Genomic DNA, 13,905 nt, shown 5'->3' on the forward strand with positions numbered 1-13,905 from the left:
GCAAATTGGCATGTCAAAGACTCGGCTATTTTCACCAAGCAAACTGAAAGCAGGTGCTGGCAAAAAATCCTTTCAAACGAGGTTATTGAAGTTATCCCTCTACTGTTTATAAAAGCATACGCTCAGGCACTGAGCACAAAAGAAACTGTTTGCTTAGTTCTCTATATAAATAGCCAGCTTTTTCATCATCTTTATTGCATGTCACACCTGCTCGGTAAATGTGAAACCTCCTGTGTTCTCAGGAGTGACACCTCACTAGCAGCTGCAGTTGAACTATCCCAGCGATAGCCATCAAAGGCCAGGCTAGCACCAACTTGGAGCTTCATTTAGTGTTCATCAGCTGACTGTGAGCTGGAAGCTTAGAAATGAGAGCACAAGGGAAATCATAGGCATAGCAGGAAGTGAAGAGCATTACTACACAACTGCATAAGGATTCAGGTGAAAGCAGTGATGGTATCAAAAAAATCAGACAAATACACACACACCCTTTGACTTTTCTGCAAATGCTAACAGGAAGTTATTGCAGTTCACACTCTGCTGAAAGGGGACTTCTCATCCTCCCACCCCTTCCTTGGAGTATTTGCTGCTGCTGCTGCTTCCTTCTTACCAGCAGTAGCAGAAAACTGAATCCCTCCTCTCCACTCCCCCACCAGTTCAGCGGGCTAATTTAGCAGAAAACTAACCCAGCAGCTCTCCTGCTCACTCCCCCCAACAGAATCCATGATACTTGTTTTCCTCCCTCCTTTCTCCTATTTGTGCAGATGCACAAGAAAATAGGTGGGAAGGCAGAAGAGGAAAGAGAGGTAGAAGGACCCTTCCTACCCTAGCAGGAGCCTGAAGGTAGAAGAATTCCTATATAATCAGAAAACCTTAACATACTCCAGTGTTCCCTCCTCCGCCCTTCTCCCAGGGACCTAACATTTGGTCTAGTTCATACTAGTGAGGTGGAGAAAAAGCACTTCTAAATATTCTCACCACGCAAATACCTGGCCACTCAAGTTGTTGGATATTCTCAGCATGTGCTGTGGAAAAGTTAGGTCTCACCTACAACGCCCACTCACAGAACCAGAGAGTCTTGGCAGTTACTTCCAAAATCATTTTCTTATGAGATGGAGAATATCAAGCAGCTGTTTTGTTTTCTTAGAACAAGAACTCACGTTAACTGAAGACACTTGGACTAAGCCTGTTGAGAAGAAAAAATGAGGTCAGCAACTGCACTGAGGGGGGAAAAAAAAGCATTAGTGATATGCTCCTGTTGCCTTCCCTAAACCTGCAGCTTCAAAGTGCTTTGCCAGAACTTAGCAGTACTGGATGCTTCGCAGCTGCTGAAGCTCAGTCCTCATCTTTTCCAGCCTGTAAGCTGCTAGGGACAACAGGCAGATACAATTAAAAAGACTTTTTAGTCAGCTCTCCAGTTGGTACAGCAAATTAGTAGTTAGAAACATTGTATGTGTTAAACATTTGGTGTAGGTTGACTTCCCCAAAGTTGCACATCTTTCCCCAACTAGCACTTAATCCTCAAAGGCCAGCAAGACTGCTCCTGTGGCCTTTCTTTGTACCAGCTCAGAGGCAGGGAGGGAAGAAGCCCCCAACTCCTTGCTTTCCTCCCACAGTTGGAGCAGCTTTTCCTTGCTTGTCACTGCTGTTGGCACATCCTTCCCTCCAAGCAGGACTAAGGCAAAAGACTGCTGGGCTCAAACCACACTTTTAAACTTTACTCCCACAAGGTGTTGTGCGGTCTCTGTCTCCCAGTTTGGGAGAGGTATCATATATTGCCAGCCATTCTGAACAGTGCTAAATCCTTGAGGCCATCCTCATCCTACTTCTAGGAAAATGAGGAGGGTACGAACCAAGGCTGAGAAAATGCAGCCACATGAAACGAGCTCTGAGGTGAACACAGAGCCACAGGCTCCAACAGCCACATAGCAATGATCCCCAGTTGTGGGCAACTTGCTTCTCCTCCCTTGAAAAGACTTTCACCTTTGTCCAGAGTCAGGGCGCCTGGCACACTGCCATGCAGGCTAAAGGGCACTCATCTACCTTGGATTACTTGCTCACTCACTGTTGCTATTACTCTGTTTACTGATGGCTAATGATAGGGGTTCAGCCTTTACTTCCTAAAGTACCTGCCAAATATTCTCCCTCCATCTGTTTTGTTAGAGTAAAGCACCATCCTCACTGATGTAGCAGAGTAACAGGCCGATTGGTTCAGCTGGTGGACAGTCAAGATTCCCTGACAGGTTCCCTTGACAGAGAGGATACGTGGCCTCACTTTTTAAAGTGCCATAAAAAAAGCCTACATATTTGTTATTAAAAGAAATATTAAAAGGAAGGAAGTAGAGAAGGAGGACGAGGTAAGAGTCCAGAAAGTTGTACAAGCTATGGAACTAACAGAAGACAATGAGGGCAAAGTATGGAAAAGAAAAGACAGCTTTTTCAACTGTTTTCTTGGAAAAACATGAATACTCCAGTAATCCCAAGCTGGCTGAGAAAGGAAGGAGAGAGACTGTAAGAGGAAGAACAGTCAAGTCTGCTTGAGTTCATAGGGAATGTGAGTAACTCCAGGAGGCAAGCTTGCTCCTACTGGTCCGTCTCCGCAGTCTGGGAAGGTATAGAGTATAGCTGGGTAAAAGCAAGCATTAGCAGAAAGCTGTTCCTGCCTGCTGGAACAGCCAAGCTTTGTACTGTGAGGTATAAGCCTGCTCGGATCCCAAGTATCACATTTCACTAAAATAGATGGAATTGGGTTGACCCAAATCAAAGTAATTCCCGAGTCATTTGTTTTACAAAAAACGGTTTATTTAAACAAAAGATACATTTCACAGAAATGGTTGTAGAATGCATAGCATATAAAAACAATGCTGTTATTTTACAGATACTAATTGATAATAATCCTAAATATTGCTTTTTAAAACTAACTAGCCTGCTTGGTGATTCAGAAAGCTAAAAATCAGCAGTTATCCCATCTCAGGCACTGTGAAAACAATAAAGCAGGCATCCACATTCTTTCATTCACTCTACTGAAACTCTTTCTAATGCTACATCACTAATTCACCAGTTCCTATTATGTGGAAACATCCAGTCTCTGGAGTCACAGACAAGGACTAGATGTCCCTTAACTGGAACGTGAATTGCACTCGCTCAGCCAACCAAGACTTCACGTAACTCTGGGAAACGCTGACTGCAGCTCTTAGCACAGAGTAACTTAATGGAGAGACTGTATGAGTGGACAGAAAATGTAGCAGCTTTTCTAAGCTGTGCAGATACGTCACAGCCAGACTGCTAACTACAAGTAGTTTGATTGTTAAGTTGGTGCGTCTGTACTTATCTCAAGCTTGACTTCAATGGAAATTGAATACTCAGTAGCAACAGACCTCACCTTCAGCAGTGATGCAGTGCCACAGACAGTAGAATTGAGCCTATTTACAGCACCTGAGAACTAAGCACATATTGAACACTCAGCACCCTGTAGAATTAAATCCAGAGACGTCTGTTCCCCAATCTTTGGGATGCTAGGTCTGAAAGGCATGAAAACCAAGAGCACAGCATTGATTTAGAGCCACAGTTGTGAGACAGATACCTAGCTCATTCACACAACATACTTTTGCACATGATGGGTCACGACTGAAATTCTTCCCATTTATGCTTGTATGACAAAGGACAGAAAAAGAGATGCTGAGGTAAATGCAGTTACACCAGGTTTACAGTGGTGTAAAGCAAGTCTAGAATCAAACAAGCTATAAAACCCATTATTTTGTACATCAATAGAGAAGAAAACTTATTTTCAAAATATATGTAATTCCTCAAGAATAGACTGTCTTTCTACATTATGAAATGTGATATACAGTAGTTAACTTGGCTTGGATCAAAAATAAGAAGCTTGAGCTCTGGCCAGCAGAGCTCTTTTGGAACTGTTTGTCAGGAGCAGAAGACAGAGGTCTGAAGCAGTCCAAGAACATCAACATTTCATTCACCATCTTCAAGCAGTCTTTGTAAGTTGTTCTGTATCTTAGGAAAAGAGACAAAAAACAATTGGGAGGCAGGAAGTGTCATACTGCATTAAAAAAAACCAAACACGCACCAAGATGCACTCTTTTCAGTACTCTCTCTGTAGGCATTCTGTCACAGCTATTTATGCCCACGGTATGCGTGTTAAATGCTTCCTGTGCTAGGGTCAAAGAAAACATCTAGATGCAATCAGCCCGCAGCCTGCCTAGCTGAGCAACTGAAATCAAGGTGATGTAGCTTATGATTATCTCCTGCAATCTCCCCTTGTAGATCCTTCTCTTCCTTAGGCATGAGAGAGTGGTAGAGAGACAAAAAAAAAAACAACCCACACACAGCACCCCAAAACACCAGAAGCCATACACCCTAGAGTTATAAAGAGACAGATAAAACCCCCTAGTATTTTAGACCTGATGGAACCTCGATAAAAGACTCAAACTTCAAAAATCACAACTTTTAGGTTTAAATGGGTAATTCAAGTAGTTTTACAACAGCTTCAACTACACAGGCTACGACCTGTGTGCAGCAACATAGGCTCTTCTCATGAGCAAGCATATTGCATGTGCCAGATTTAGTGCACTGACTGTCAGTTACTCACTTTCTCTCAATTCAGCTGAAGGCAATGCCAGCCAGGCAGTCACATCCTCAGGATAATTTGCACAGATCTGTTTTACACAGCCCATTTCTCCCCCTCCATCCCCCCTGTCCCTAAAAGCAGGGGGAAAGGGATACAGCAGGCCACATCCCATAGCACATGTGTTCTGTGTCTCAGTAACTAGCCATCACTGTCTACAGAAGGTTTAGTTGCAGCTACTTTCAGACTTTCAAGTTACTTGAGGAGCTATTGTACTTTGTGTTCAAGGATGCCATTTCTTAATTCTGTGTCATGACTTCTAGCCAGATGCACACCTTTCCAAGACAGACATTTGGGAGAAATGAGAACAGTAAGAAGCAGCTAATTTTATAAGCCTCAATCAACTCTTACACATACATTTCTCATTAAATACATTAGGATAAGGGAAGAAGTCACATTAAGGCCACATTCCGTCTTCTCCAGTTTAACCCTTCACCCAGTTCATTTTAACAACGTAAAATGATGATGCCTGTCAAAAAAGCAAACCCCAAACAAAAACCCACTCAAATGCCAAAGCAATGTTCTACTAAGCCATGGAAGTGCCTTGGTTCCAAGTATGGAGTACAGCTGGTAAAAATCACAAGGTCACACTGAAAGAGTCATTGCAACGTAATTTTGTACTGAACATTTGTTAATTGGAGAGTAATAGGTAGTTTTTAACCCAGATCATTATAGTGCTCTAGTTTTCAATGCTGCAGTGGTGCAGGAGGGGAGGGAGAGAGAAGGCAAGTTATGCTAAACAAACTCTCATGTTAGCTTTACTGCTGAAGCCAGTCACTAACACTTTTCACTAAGACATTAGACACAGGTACAGTGATTGCAGTAGCTTTGCTCAGAGAACATAAGGCTGTTAGATTCTTAGATTTCTACCAGTTTTGCAGTACAAGGGTAGGGGCAGGCATACTGTTTAACCACCACTGATCCAGATTAGACAGGACCAGGATGTGGTAATAAGCAGCTATAGGCAATATCCATTTAACTTAGATCACCAGCAGTTGATAGTGCCTAGAATATCTCGCAAAGACAAACTAAGACTTATTTAAGGGTTCAATTCTTTGGACACTAACCGAGCAAAGCGCATGGCTTAAGTCCCTGTAATTCAGGACAGAAGGCCACTTCTCTGGGAACAGCTGAAAGTTACTACCATCCAGCTGCCTTTCGTTGCATCTCCCAGCAGAGACTATATAAGGGACTGTGACCGGGCTTAGCCCTGCTGCAAAAGGCTGGCTAGCTTCCCACTGAAATGAACATCTCCCATGAACCATCCTGCCAGCTGAGGGCTTGACCTAGGCAGCCGGAAGGCAGTAATCCCTTAAATGGCGTAATTTGGCTAAAGATAGTATCTGGCAATCACGTGGTAAGCATTTTTTCCTCACATTCATATTGTTATTATCCAGAGCATAGAGAGCTGTTATGTCAGTGTTACTCCACGTTTCCATAGACAATGGGTTGGTGGTGAAGGGAAGGATTCCCATTTGATTTTTGGCAGAGCCATGAAATCTCTGCAGCACAGTAAACAGTGATATTATATAATCTTAGCCTCATGCAATTTGAGAAATTTGCTTTGGGAGAAACAGGTATTGAAAGACCTTGGCAAGCACTCAGTTTTAGAAACGGAGGCAAAAATATCCCACATGATTTAAGTGCATAGCAATTCAAATAACTATTTTTAATCCACTGATCCTTTTTTCATGCTTGGCCAGTGGCACCCTCTCCTCCCCAAAACTTCTGGGTATGTTTGACACCTAAAGTAGAAATAAGGCTTCCCACCCACTCTTGTTTTGAGTAGGTATCCAGCTCAAGTGCATTTAGTTTTGTGATTAGAGAATGACAAAAAATAAAGGCCAGTTACAGGGAATCACACAGCTGGCACAGCAGCGTTTGTGTTACTGAAGAGAAACAGGCAGATGCCAGCCACTCTGTATGGAGAGGCTGACTACATATGAAAACCCCATCCTTTAAAAGCAGAAAAACCCCACACCCACAAATAAACCAACGCCACACACAGGAAATGTCATCAAATAATAATAAAAAAAGCTAAGTTCAAATCCTTAGCCTTGGTGGACCACAATCAAGATGATTAAATGCAGTCATCACCCCTTAAGTGTCCAGTTTACTAGCACTCCTGGTCTTAAGCCTCAGCCTGTCATAAGAGGAAAAACTTTCACATGTATCAATGCCTGTAATGTGGGCTAACTTACAGTCCAATAACAGCATTTCTGGTAGGAAAACATGCTGCTCCTGGTATCAGATCTAGAAGTCATTCAGCACTTTTCAGTGTGAGGAATTGTAGAAATTTTGCAAGAACCTGATTAGTGTTTCAGCATTTGACTCATATCATAAAGTTACCTTTTCCAGTTTTATAAGATTAGCAGTTAACTCATCACAGAGGGCATCAGCATTAATTTGCAGATGAGATCCCAAACCTTGGCGCGCTGGTCGTCTGTCAAACAAAAGGAAGCAAGTGTGAGGAAAATGAAAAGAGGAAAAACACAGCAGAGATGCATGTAGAAATACTTTAAATGGTAACATTGTGAACTCTACTTGTTTACAGAAACACACGCCTAAGTCACTCTTGACTACATTCTTTGGGAGGTCTCATTCTCCAGAAGTTTGGATGGAAAACTTTACAGCTATTCCTACTAGTAGTAAGTTGAAAAGTTACGTAAGTTCCCCATGTCTTGTGACTTAGAGGAAACGAAAAAGCCCAACCCCTTGACACTGTAAAAGGGCACATGAGATCATCCTCTGTCTCGTACTGTTTGGGATCAGAATGATAAAAAACAGGAGATTCCTGTTAGTAAAACAGTGCTTCAGAAGAGGGCCACAGTATCCTGTTAATCAAAATAGGACAGAAGTGAGAAAATAGATTTTAACATTGCCTCCTATTAGACAGGTTTACCCTTCTCCCTGCACTGTAATAAAATATACATGCAAGCCCGTTTCAGATAAAGAACCACTTCCCTCCTGTTTCTTTAAATTGGATATCAAGAGCCTAGCTCTGCCCTCTGGCATATACGCGCAAGCGCTGTCCACACAATATAGCCGAGAGCAACTGGATCCTAAGCAGCACAGTGGTAGCTTAACATGACTGAGAGCATGTCATCAGAGTGGCCTATCTGTCACACAGATGGATTGTTGACCTTACTGAAGAACTTGCAGCAAGTTTGAAACACTTAGTGGGCAACTGCACCTAGCCTGGGTACAGCTCTAGCTTGAATTTTATTTTTCTCCTTGGTTTTCAAAGTGGTGCTTTTCCAGCTGGCTGGCTGTGTCAACATTCCCACTATGTGTGGCTGCAGGTCTTGTAATGAAACTTGCACAAAAAGCTTTAAGCTATGTTTTTCAGAGCAGCTCAGAAAATATCAGTTACAAGAAGCAGAAGAGTCAACTCAAAATTTAACGCTAAAGCAACTGGTTAGTTTTCTCAGCAAGCGTCCCAACTCAAAATTCAATGCTAAAGCAACTGGTTAGTTTTCTCAGCAAGCGTCCAGCTGAACTATATTCCGTCCTAGGAAAAGAGTAAGAAGCTGGTACAACTTACAGTGGCATATTTCTGTATGCCTCTGCGCTACCTGTTTGTGGATTTCCTGTCCGTACAACATGGAGAAAAAGAAAAAAGGGGGGGGGGGAGGGGGGATGCGCAGATTCACACCTGTGACTTGGGCTCTGCCCACAGCTACAGAATGGAACTATCAAATAAGCACTGGGAGACATCTAAGAAAACATCAGCAGTCCTACGTTGCTCCCTCCTCAGTCTTCCTGGGCACTAAGAGGATCTTGACTTTTCACAAGCAACTCGAGTATTTCTTATGTGCTGTGAGTCAACATGAGAACTTTTTTTTCAATTTTAGTGAGACAGGACATCAATTTCTAGAGAGAACATAGGTAGCCCAAAGTTTTAGAAAACATTATACAAGCAAGGTAGATTAACTAGCCTGAAGATTATGAAGTGGTTGCTATCATCTGAAGCTAATCAAGTGACATTAAAGACAGAAGTTATATCCCCCGCCCCAAATCATTTTTCTGAAAAGGAGCTCATTTCAGTAGTTAACTTCATGAAGTTACAGCTATCTGAAACATGCTGATGACAGTCATTTAGTACAAGCGTGATGTGTTGTGGTCTAAGTCTCAAACAGAAAGCTATTAGATGTGGCTAGTACAGATATCAAGCATCACGAGGGTTTCTGAAGAACGTTAGATGAGCGTGACAGATAATGGGAAAAAAAAAGTTCTTTAAAAATAATTTTACAGAGGGTATTCTTACTCCTTAACATGCGAGTCAAAGGATGTCATGGAAATAAGACGTTCCTCTAGGACATTGATTTTGTATCTCATGTAGAAGGTAGAAAATATTAATACACAGACACTGTAAGAGAAGAAAAATAAGGTATGTCAGCTGAGTTCGTAAGGACACGGAAGCTTGAGACGTACCTGACAAGCTCAACCGTAAAGGCCACTTAAATAATATTGGTACCTGTATTGCAAAGATGTCATTCTTAAAAACACCTCAGGAATACAGTTCAGTGGCACTCAGGCAGCTCTGAAAGTCTCAGCTGTGTAGTACTGCTTTGTTTAATGCCACTTAGAATGAACTTGCAAGTAGTTAAACTCTTTAACATTCCCCCAAAATACCCTTTGCTTCTGCAAGTTAAAGGTTCGTTAAGCCTGCCCTGGCATTTCTACTTCTGGAAAGTATGAAGGCCACAATCCCCCTCAGTCTCCTCTTTTTCAAGTGAGACTTAGATAGTATTAATCTATGTAAATATAAGAAAATCCTAATATTTTGACAGTCTTGGTATTAATTGTTCACTTACAGAACTGCATAGAATATAAGTATTTGGTTCAGAGATAAAAGGTTCTGAGACTTCACTTTGTGGAAGAACCTGAAGGCTTCAGAATGACCTGCTAGAAAAAGAACAAAGCGTCATTTTAATCAAAGCAGACCAAAGCAGACAAATGGTGTTAGGAAGCATGCAACAAATTACATGAACAGAAGGAAAGATTGCCCATAGCTAATGTGAACTAACACATCTATGTGGACTTAACTAACCAGCTGAAGATCTTCCCTTGATTCCTTACCATTTCGAGGAGTGTTCCTGGCTTTTCCTTCAGGTACACGCTTACTGTGTACATCTGAACGGACGGACTTTGCCTCAGTCTTGGAAACTTTCAAGTGGGTCTGTGTCTCAACAACATGAAAATCTGTCAAAAGCAACAGTTTTAATAAAGCTGAAATAGGAAATCAAAGGAAGCTAAAAGTAAGTCTGTAAACAGACACAAAAGTCATCTCAAAAGGACTGAACGTGCTGCAGTGATGATGCCAAGCAACTTCAATGACTTCACATGGAGATACCAAATTGTTACTTTAAAAAGAAAATTGTAGTTCCAGTTCCTGTCATTTTATGCAAAAGACATCCAGGTGAGATAGGACAGAAAAATCCAGTCACATTCCGTTTTATTTACTTGTTTTGTTGTTTTGCCTTGCATATCTAGGACCGTCGCCGTGATGAAAAAAAACCAGAATTACAACTGACGGGTTTCCCCCAGCTCATTTCTTTTCTTAGGGAGATATTTTTAGCTGAGTATTTTTTGGAGGGAAAAGAAGATAGAAAGGCTTGAAGTAGTTATTAGCCTTAAGGAAGCAAGACAGCAAGTTAGATAATTATTCAGAAGTGTTAATTTAGCAAGTAATGTCAGCATAATTTAGTTATTGCTCTGCAAACACCAACAAATTATTATATAGACCCAGTATATACCAAGGACAAATGAAAGCAAATAACCCCAAATCATAGAGCTGAACAAAAGACATGGGAAAAAAGATTAAGAAAGAACGAACCCAACTAAAAACTGCTATTTAAGAAAGAGAGGATTGATAATGTTTGGACAAGCTTCTAATATAGAAGTTTTTTTATAGTCAAGATAGAACCTGAAGTAATGAAATACCAACATGTTAGTGTGTATTAACATATTAAATGGAATAATACCCTAGGATCTTGCTGCTAATGACATTCAGTATGTGCCACAAAACAAGTTCTGCCATATTTCTGGACTCATATGCCATGTCTTTCTGCGTAGCATGATGGCAGAGCAGATGAAGAATTTGAGCTATTTAAAACTACAGTCACGTTAAAAATGTCAGTTTGGACAAGATCTTCAAGCGTCTTAAGGACTGCAAAGACCAAAACAAAAAACCCCCAAACAGATAAAAGATAACTTTTCCTGATGATCAAAACCCACCTCTACGTAAAGTTGTTTAAATGGATTAGAAGTTACACTGTGACTTGAATTACTCTTTAATAGTTTATTTCATCTTTAAAGGATGAACATCTCTCACATTACATCTCTGCTGGCATTAGTGATAGGGTAAAACCCCTGGGATGGTAGGGAGCAGACAGAGCATGCATAAGCAACTGGGAGCAGCAGTGACATGAACCAGATCTGCTGCTGACAGGATCGTTACTTAATTCTGGATTAATAAGGCAGGTGTACAGTGATGGAAACACAGCTATTGCGGCTCCAAGGAAGACCTTAAAATACAACTAGTTCTCCAGGACTGTTGTGAACTCAGATGCTCCTTCACCTCAGAAGGGGATTACAGAAGCAAAACTGAGAGCTAGGCTATTCCTCTTTTCTCAGGCCTCACAACCCCTCTCACCTTGGAAGTGTTCCAGCTCTGGAGTCTGGGAGCCTGTACTGCTGGACTCCTCCATCTCTTGCCTCCGCTGCTGCACTATACCGTCCAGATCAGAATAGTCTTCATTGAAATCCTGATAGGAAATAAGTCACAAGAAAGATCAGCCCTGATCTAAATCTAAACAGCCTGATTTCCTTTGACCTCACTTGAGAAACTGAAGCAATGATTAGAGAGTTAAAAATGGCTGGCCAGCAATAAGCTCTGATATCAAGATGCTGAGATCAAGTTAGCACAACGAGTGCTTTATGACCACCAGAATTCGAGCTCAAGTCTCATCCCCTACCTTAGATTAGGTGAAAAGCTTAGGTACGTCAGCAAGAGAAAGACTGTTAAGTTACACTCTGGTCATCACATGGCTACACAGCTCTTTCAGTTGTTTGAACTGGATTGTAAAAAAAGGACTGCTGCTAGAAACACTTCAAAAGCCATGACGAATTGTCATCCATGGCAGGGGAAGCAGCAACCAAAAGTTGGTACGGAGCACTGAAACTTGACTGCTAGAAACAGCATATGTGTGCACATATACTGCATCTAATCAGATCAAAGTACATCTATGCTAATCACTTCCACTGCTTCCCAAGGCTGAAAAGCTCATGGAAGTTTTAGAAGAAGGGCATGATTTGCTTCAGTTTAGAATATTATAAACAGGACTTAAAATGAACGCTGCCATGCAACAAGAGAACAAACACTCAAGTCATTTACCAGAGGCAGAATAGTTGGACGATCAGCCCTGAAACTATTTTCAGCAGAAGAGGGATTGGGGCTGTTGCCGACACTCGTATCCTGAAAAAATAGTTTTAACAATGAACACAGTTAGCAACTGCCTAACTTTTAGGAGCAGAAGAGCTGTGGTACGAACATAAATCTATATATCATCTTCACTTTCATTAGTACTTACCTCAAGATGTCTACAGATGGATTTTAATAGCTTGTAGGTGGTATCTCTGGAGAGCAAGGAGACAAACATGTACTGAAAAAACAAAAGTTGCAAAACTTTGAGAAAAGGCACACAGTAAAAAACTTCCTTTTATCTAAGTAAAAGTGATATGTGGCTTTGCTGATCAGGTAACTATTTTCAAGGACTATCATACAGCAGAGAAAACAGTCATTGCCACTAAGCCTATAAACAGAGGTTAATCACAAGGAGCAAAAAAGAAAAAAAAGCACATTAGAACTTCCCATGCCCTGCTGTAATACCTAGAGCATAGCCTAGTGCTCTGTTTATTTTAAGACTTTATGCACTATGTCTTCCCTGTCCCTTTCAAAACACAAGTCACTGTACATCCTCTCCTTGTTCACAAACCACTGGTTCTAAAGTTGCTCTTAGGGTGATCAGGTTTTCTCCTGACTGATGCAATTACTACTCCTGACTATCACTGTGAGCCACTACAGTGTTGCATCTATGGCATCACTGATCAGATGAGAGACCCAACTAAAATCAAGCATATTGTCCGAGCTGTCAGTTGGGCAGGTAACTCTCTCTGCACTTGCTTTCTGGACCAGCTGCTTCAGTTCCCTCACTGCCACCAATCAGCAGTCTTGGAGAACAGGGAAGGATGAATTTTAGAGAACAGGTGGTGTCCAGAGATCTCCTTTCCTATTTTCTCAGAAAGTTCTACATAGCTCTGTTTTCTTTGGACCTACAGTAAAGAGACAGGGAGTTAGGGGAAGGGAGGAAAAAAAAAAAAGCCATTGCCTGTCACGAGAGAACAGGGCAGAATAAGCCCAAATTACATCCTAAAAATCCTCCAGGGGTCTCAGTCTAAACAGCCACATATGGCCAGTCCTCTGCTTGGATAAAATGGCACCTGGCACCTTCAAGAATCCCTCATGACAACTGCAAATAAGTAGAGGAAAGAGAACAAAAAAGAAAAAGAAAGCAGACAGGGTAAGACAGCTTTACCCCCTTCCAGTACTTACTTTATCTGTGACCGTTGCTATGATCAGAGCATTTGGCACAAGAAGGGCAGTTTTGGTTTTCTTTAATAGTGTCACTGAGAGCACAGGTATACTAATCTGAAACAAGACCATCATACTGTTAGAGTCTCAGCACAACACAAGCATACTAGTCTGAATGCTCTTTCAGAAGGAGCCCGACCTACCAACTGTGGCAAGTCAGACTCTCAACGCTCTTCATTGAAAGACTTCTCTCCTATGTCCCTGTTCTTAAAGTTCCATATGGAGCAGGTATGGTTTTAGACTAATACTACTTCTTAACTGTTTTTACTTCTATTTTTATCAGATACCAATTCAAGCTTTTTTTTGTGCTTCCTCTTTTTGATCCCTTTGCTCTTACAAGACTACAGATTCAGTTCATTATGTACCTGCACAACAAACCAGGCTTAAAGCTAGGTTTCTTTGTTTAGAAGCAGAACATTGCAGAACATCTCAGGCAGGAGATGCTTGTTGAGCAATGACCATACAACTCTTGTTCTTCCTCCCCACTTTCAGAGCCCTTAGTTTGCAACAAGCAGCTGAGTAAACAGCTTGTCCTTCAGTATTTCAAAAGAGCCACACACCCACTGACTTATTTAAAATGATCCCTGTGTGTCATCGAGCCTTTCTACAC

The 13,905-nt window shown here is 41.5% G+C and overlaps 1 protein-coding gene across 6 annotated transcripts in view; it reads right to left on the reverse strand.

Annotated features, from left to right (window-relative positions):
• Nucleotides 1-2,798: 2,798 nt before the first annotated feature.
• Nucleotides 2,799-13,905, reverse strand: part of GRAMD2B (GRAM domain containing 2B) — a 43,544-nt gene continuing 32,437 nt past the window's right edge. For 4 of the 6 annotated variants that reach the window (XM_009684403.2, XM_009684401.2, XM_068925780.1 and 1 more), the window contains 9 exons: nucleotides 13,257-13,352; nucleotides 12,235-12,306; nucleotides 12,039-12,119; nucleotides 11,298-11,409; nucleotides 9,722-9,844; nucleotides 9,457-9,547; nucleotides 8,907-9,008; nucleotides 6,989-7,082; nucleotides 2,799-4,008 (listed from right to left, as the gene is read on the reverse strand). In XM_009684403.2, the coding sequence (XP_009682698.1) occupies nucleotides 3,967-4,008; nucleotides 6,989-7,082; nucleotides 8,907-9,008; nucleotides 9,457-9,547; nucleotides 9,722-9,844; nucleotides 11,298-11,409; nucleotides 12,039-12,119; nucleotides 12,235-12,306; nucleotides 13,257-13,352 (813 nt within the window). In that variant the 3' untranslated portion in view covers nucleotides 2,799-3,966. The remainder of the gene's footprint in view (nucleotides 4,009-6,988; nucleotides 7,083-8,906; nucleotides 9,009-9,456; nucleotides 9,548-9,721; nucleotides 9,845-11,297; nucleotides 11,410-12,038; nucleotides 12,120-12,234; nucleotides 12,307-13,256; nucleotides 13,353-13,905) is intronic. The other 2 variants (XM_009684402.2, XM_009684404.2) reach the window with 2 other exon arrangements.

The sequence above is a fragment of the Struthio camelus genome, chromosome W (genome assembly GCF_040807025.1).
Source record: "Struthio camelus isolate bStrCam1 chromosome W, bStrCam1.hap1, whole genome shotgun sequence".
Classification (NCBI taxonomy): Eukaryota; Metazoa; Chordata; class Aves; order Struthioniformes; family Struthionidae; genus Struthio; species Struthio camelus.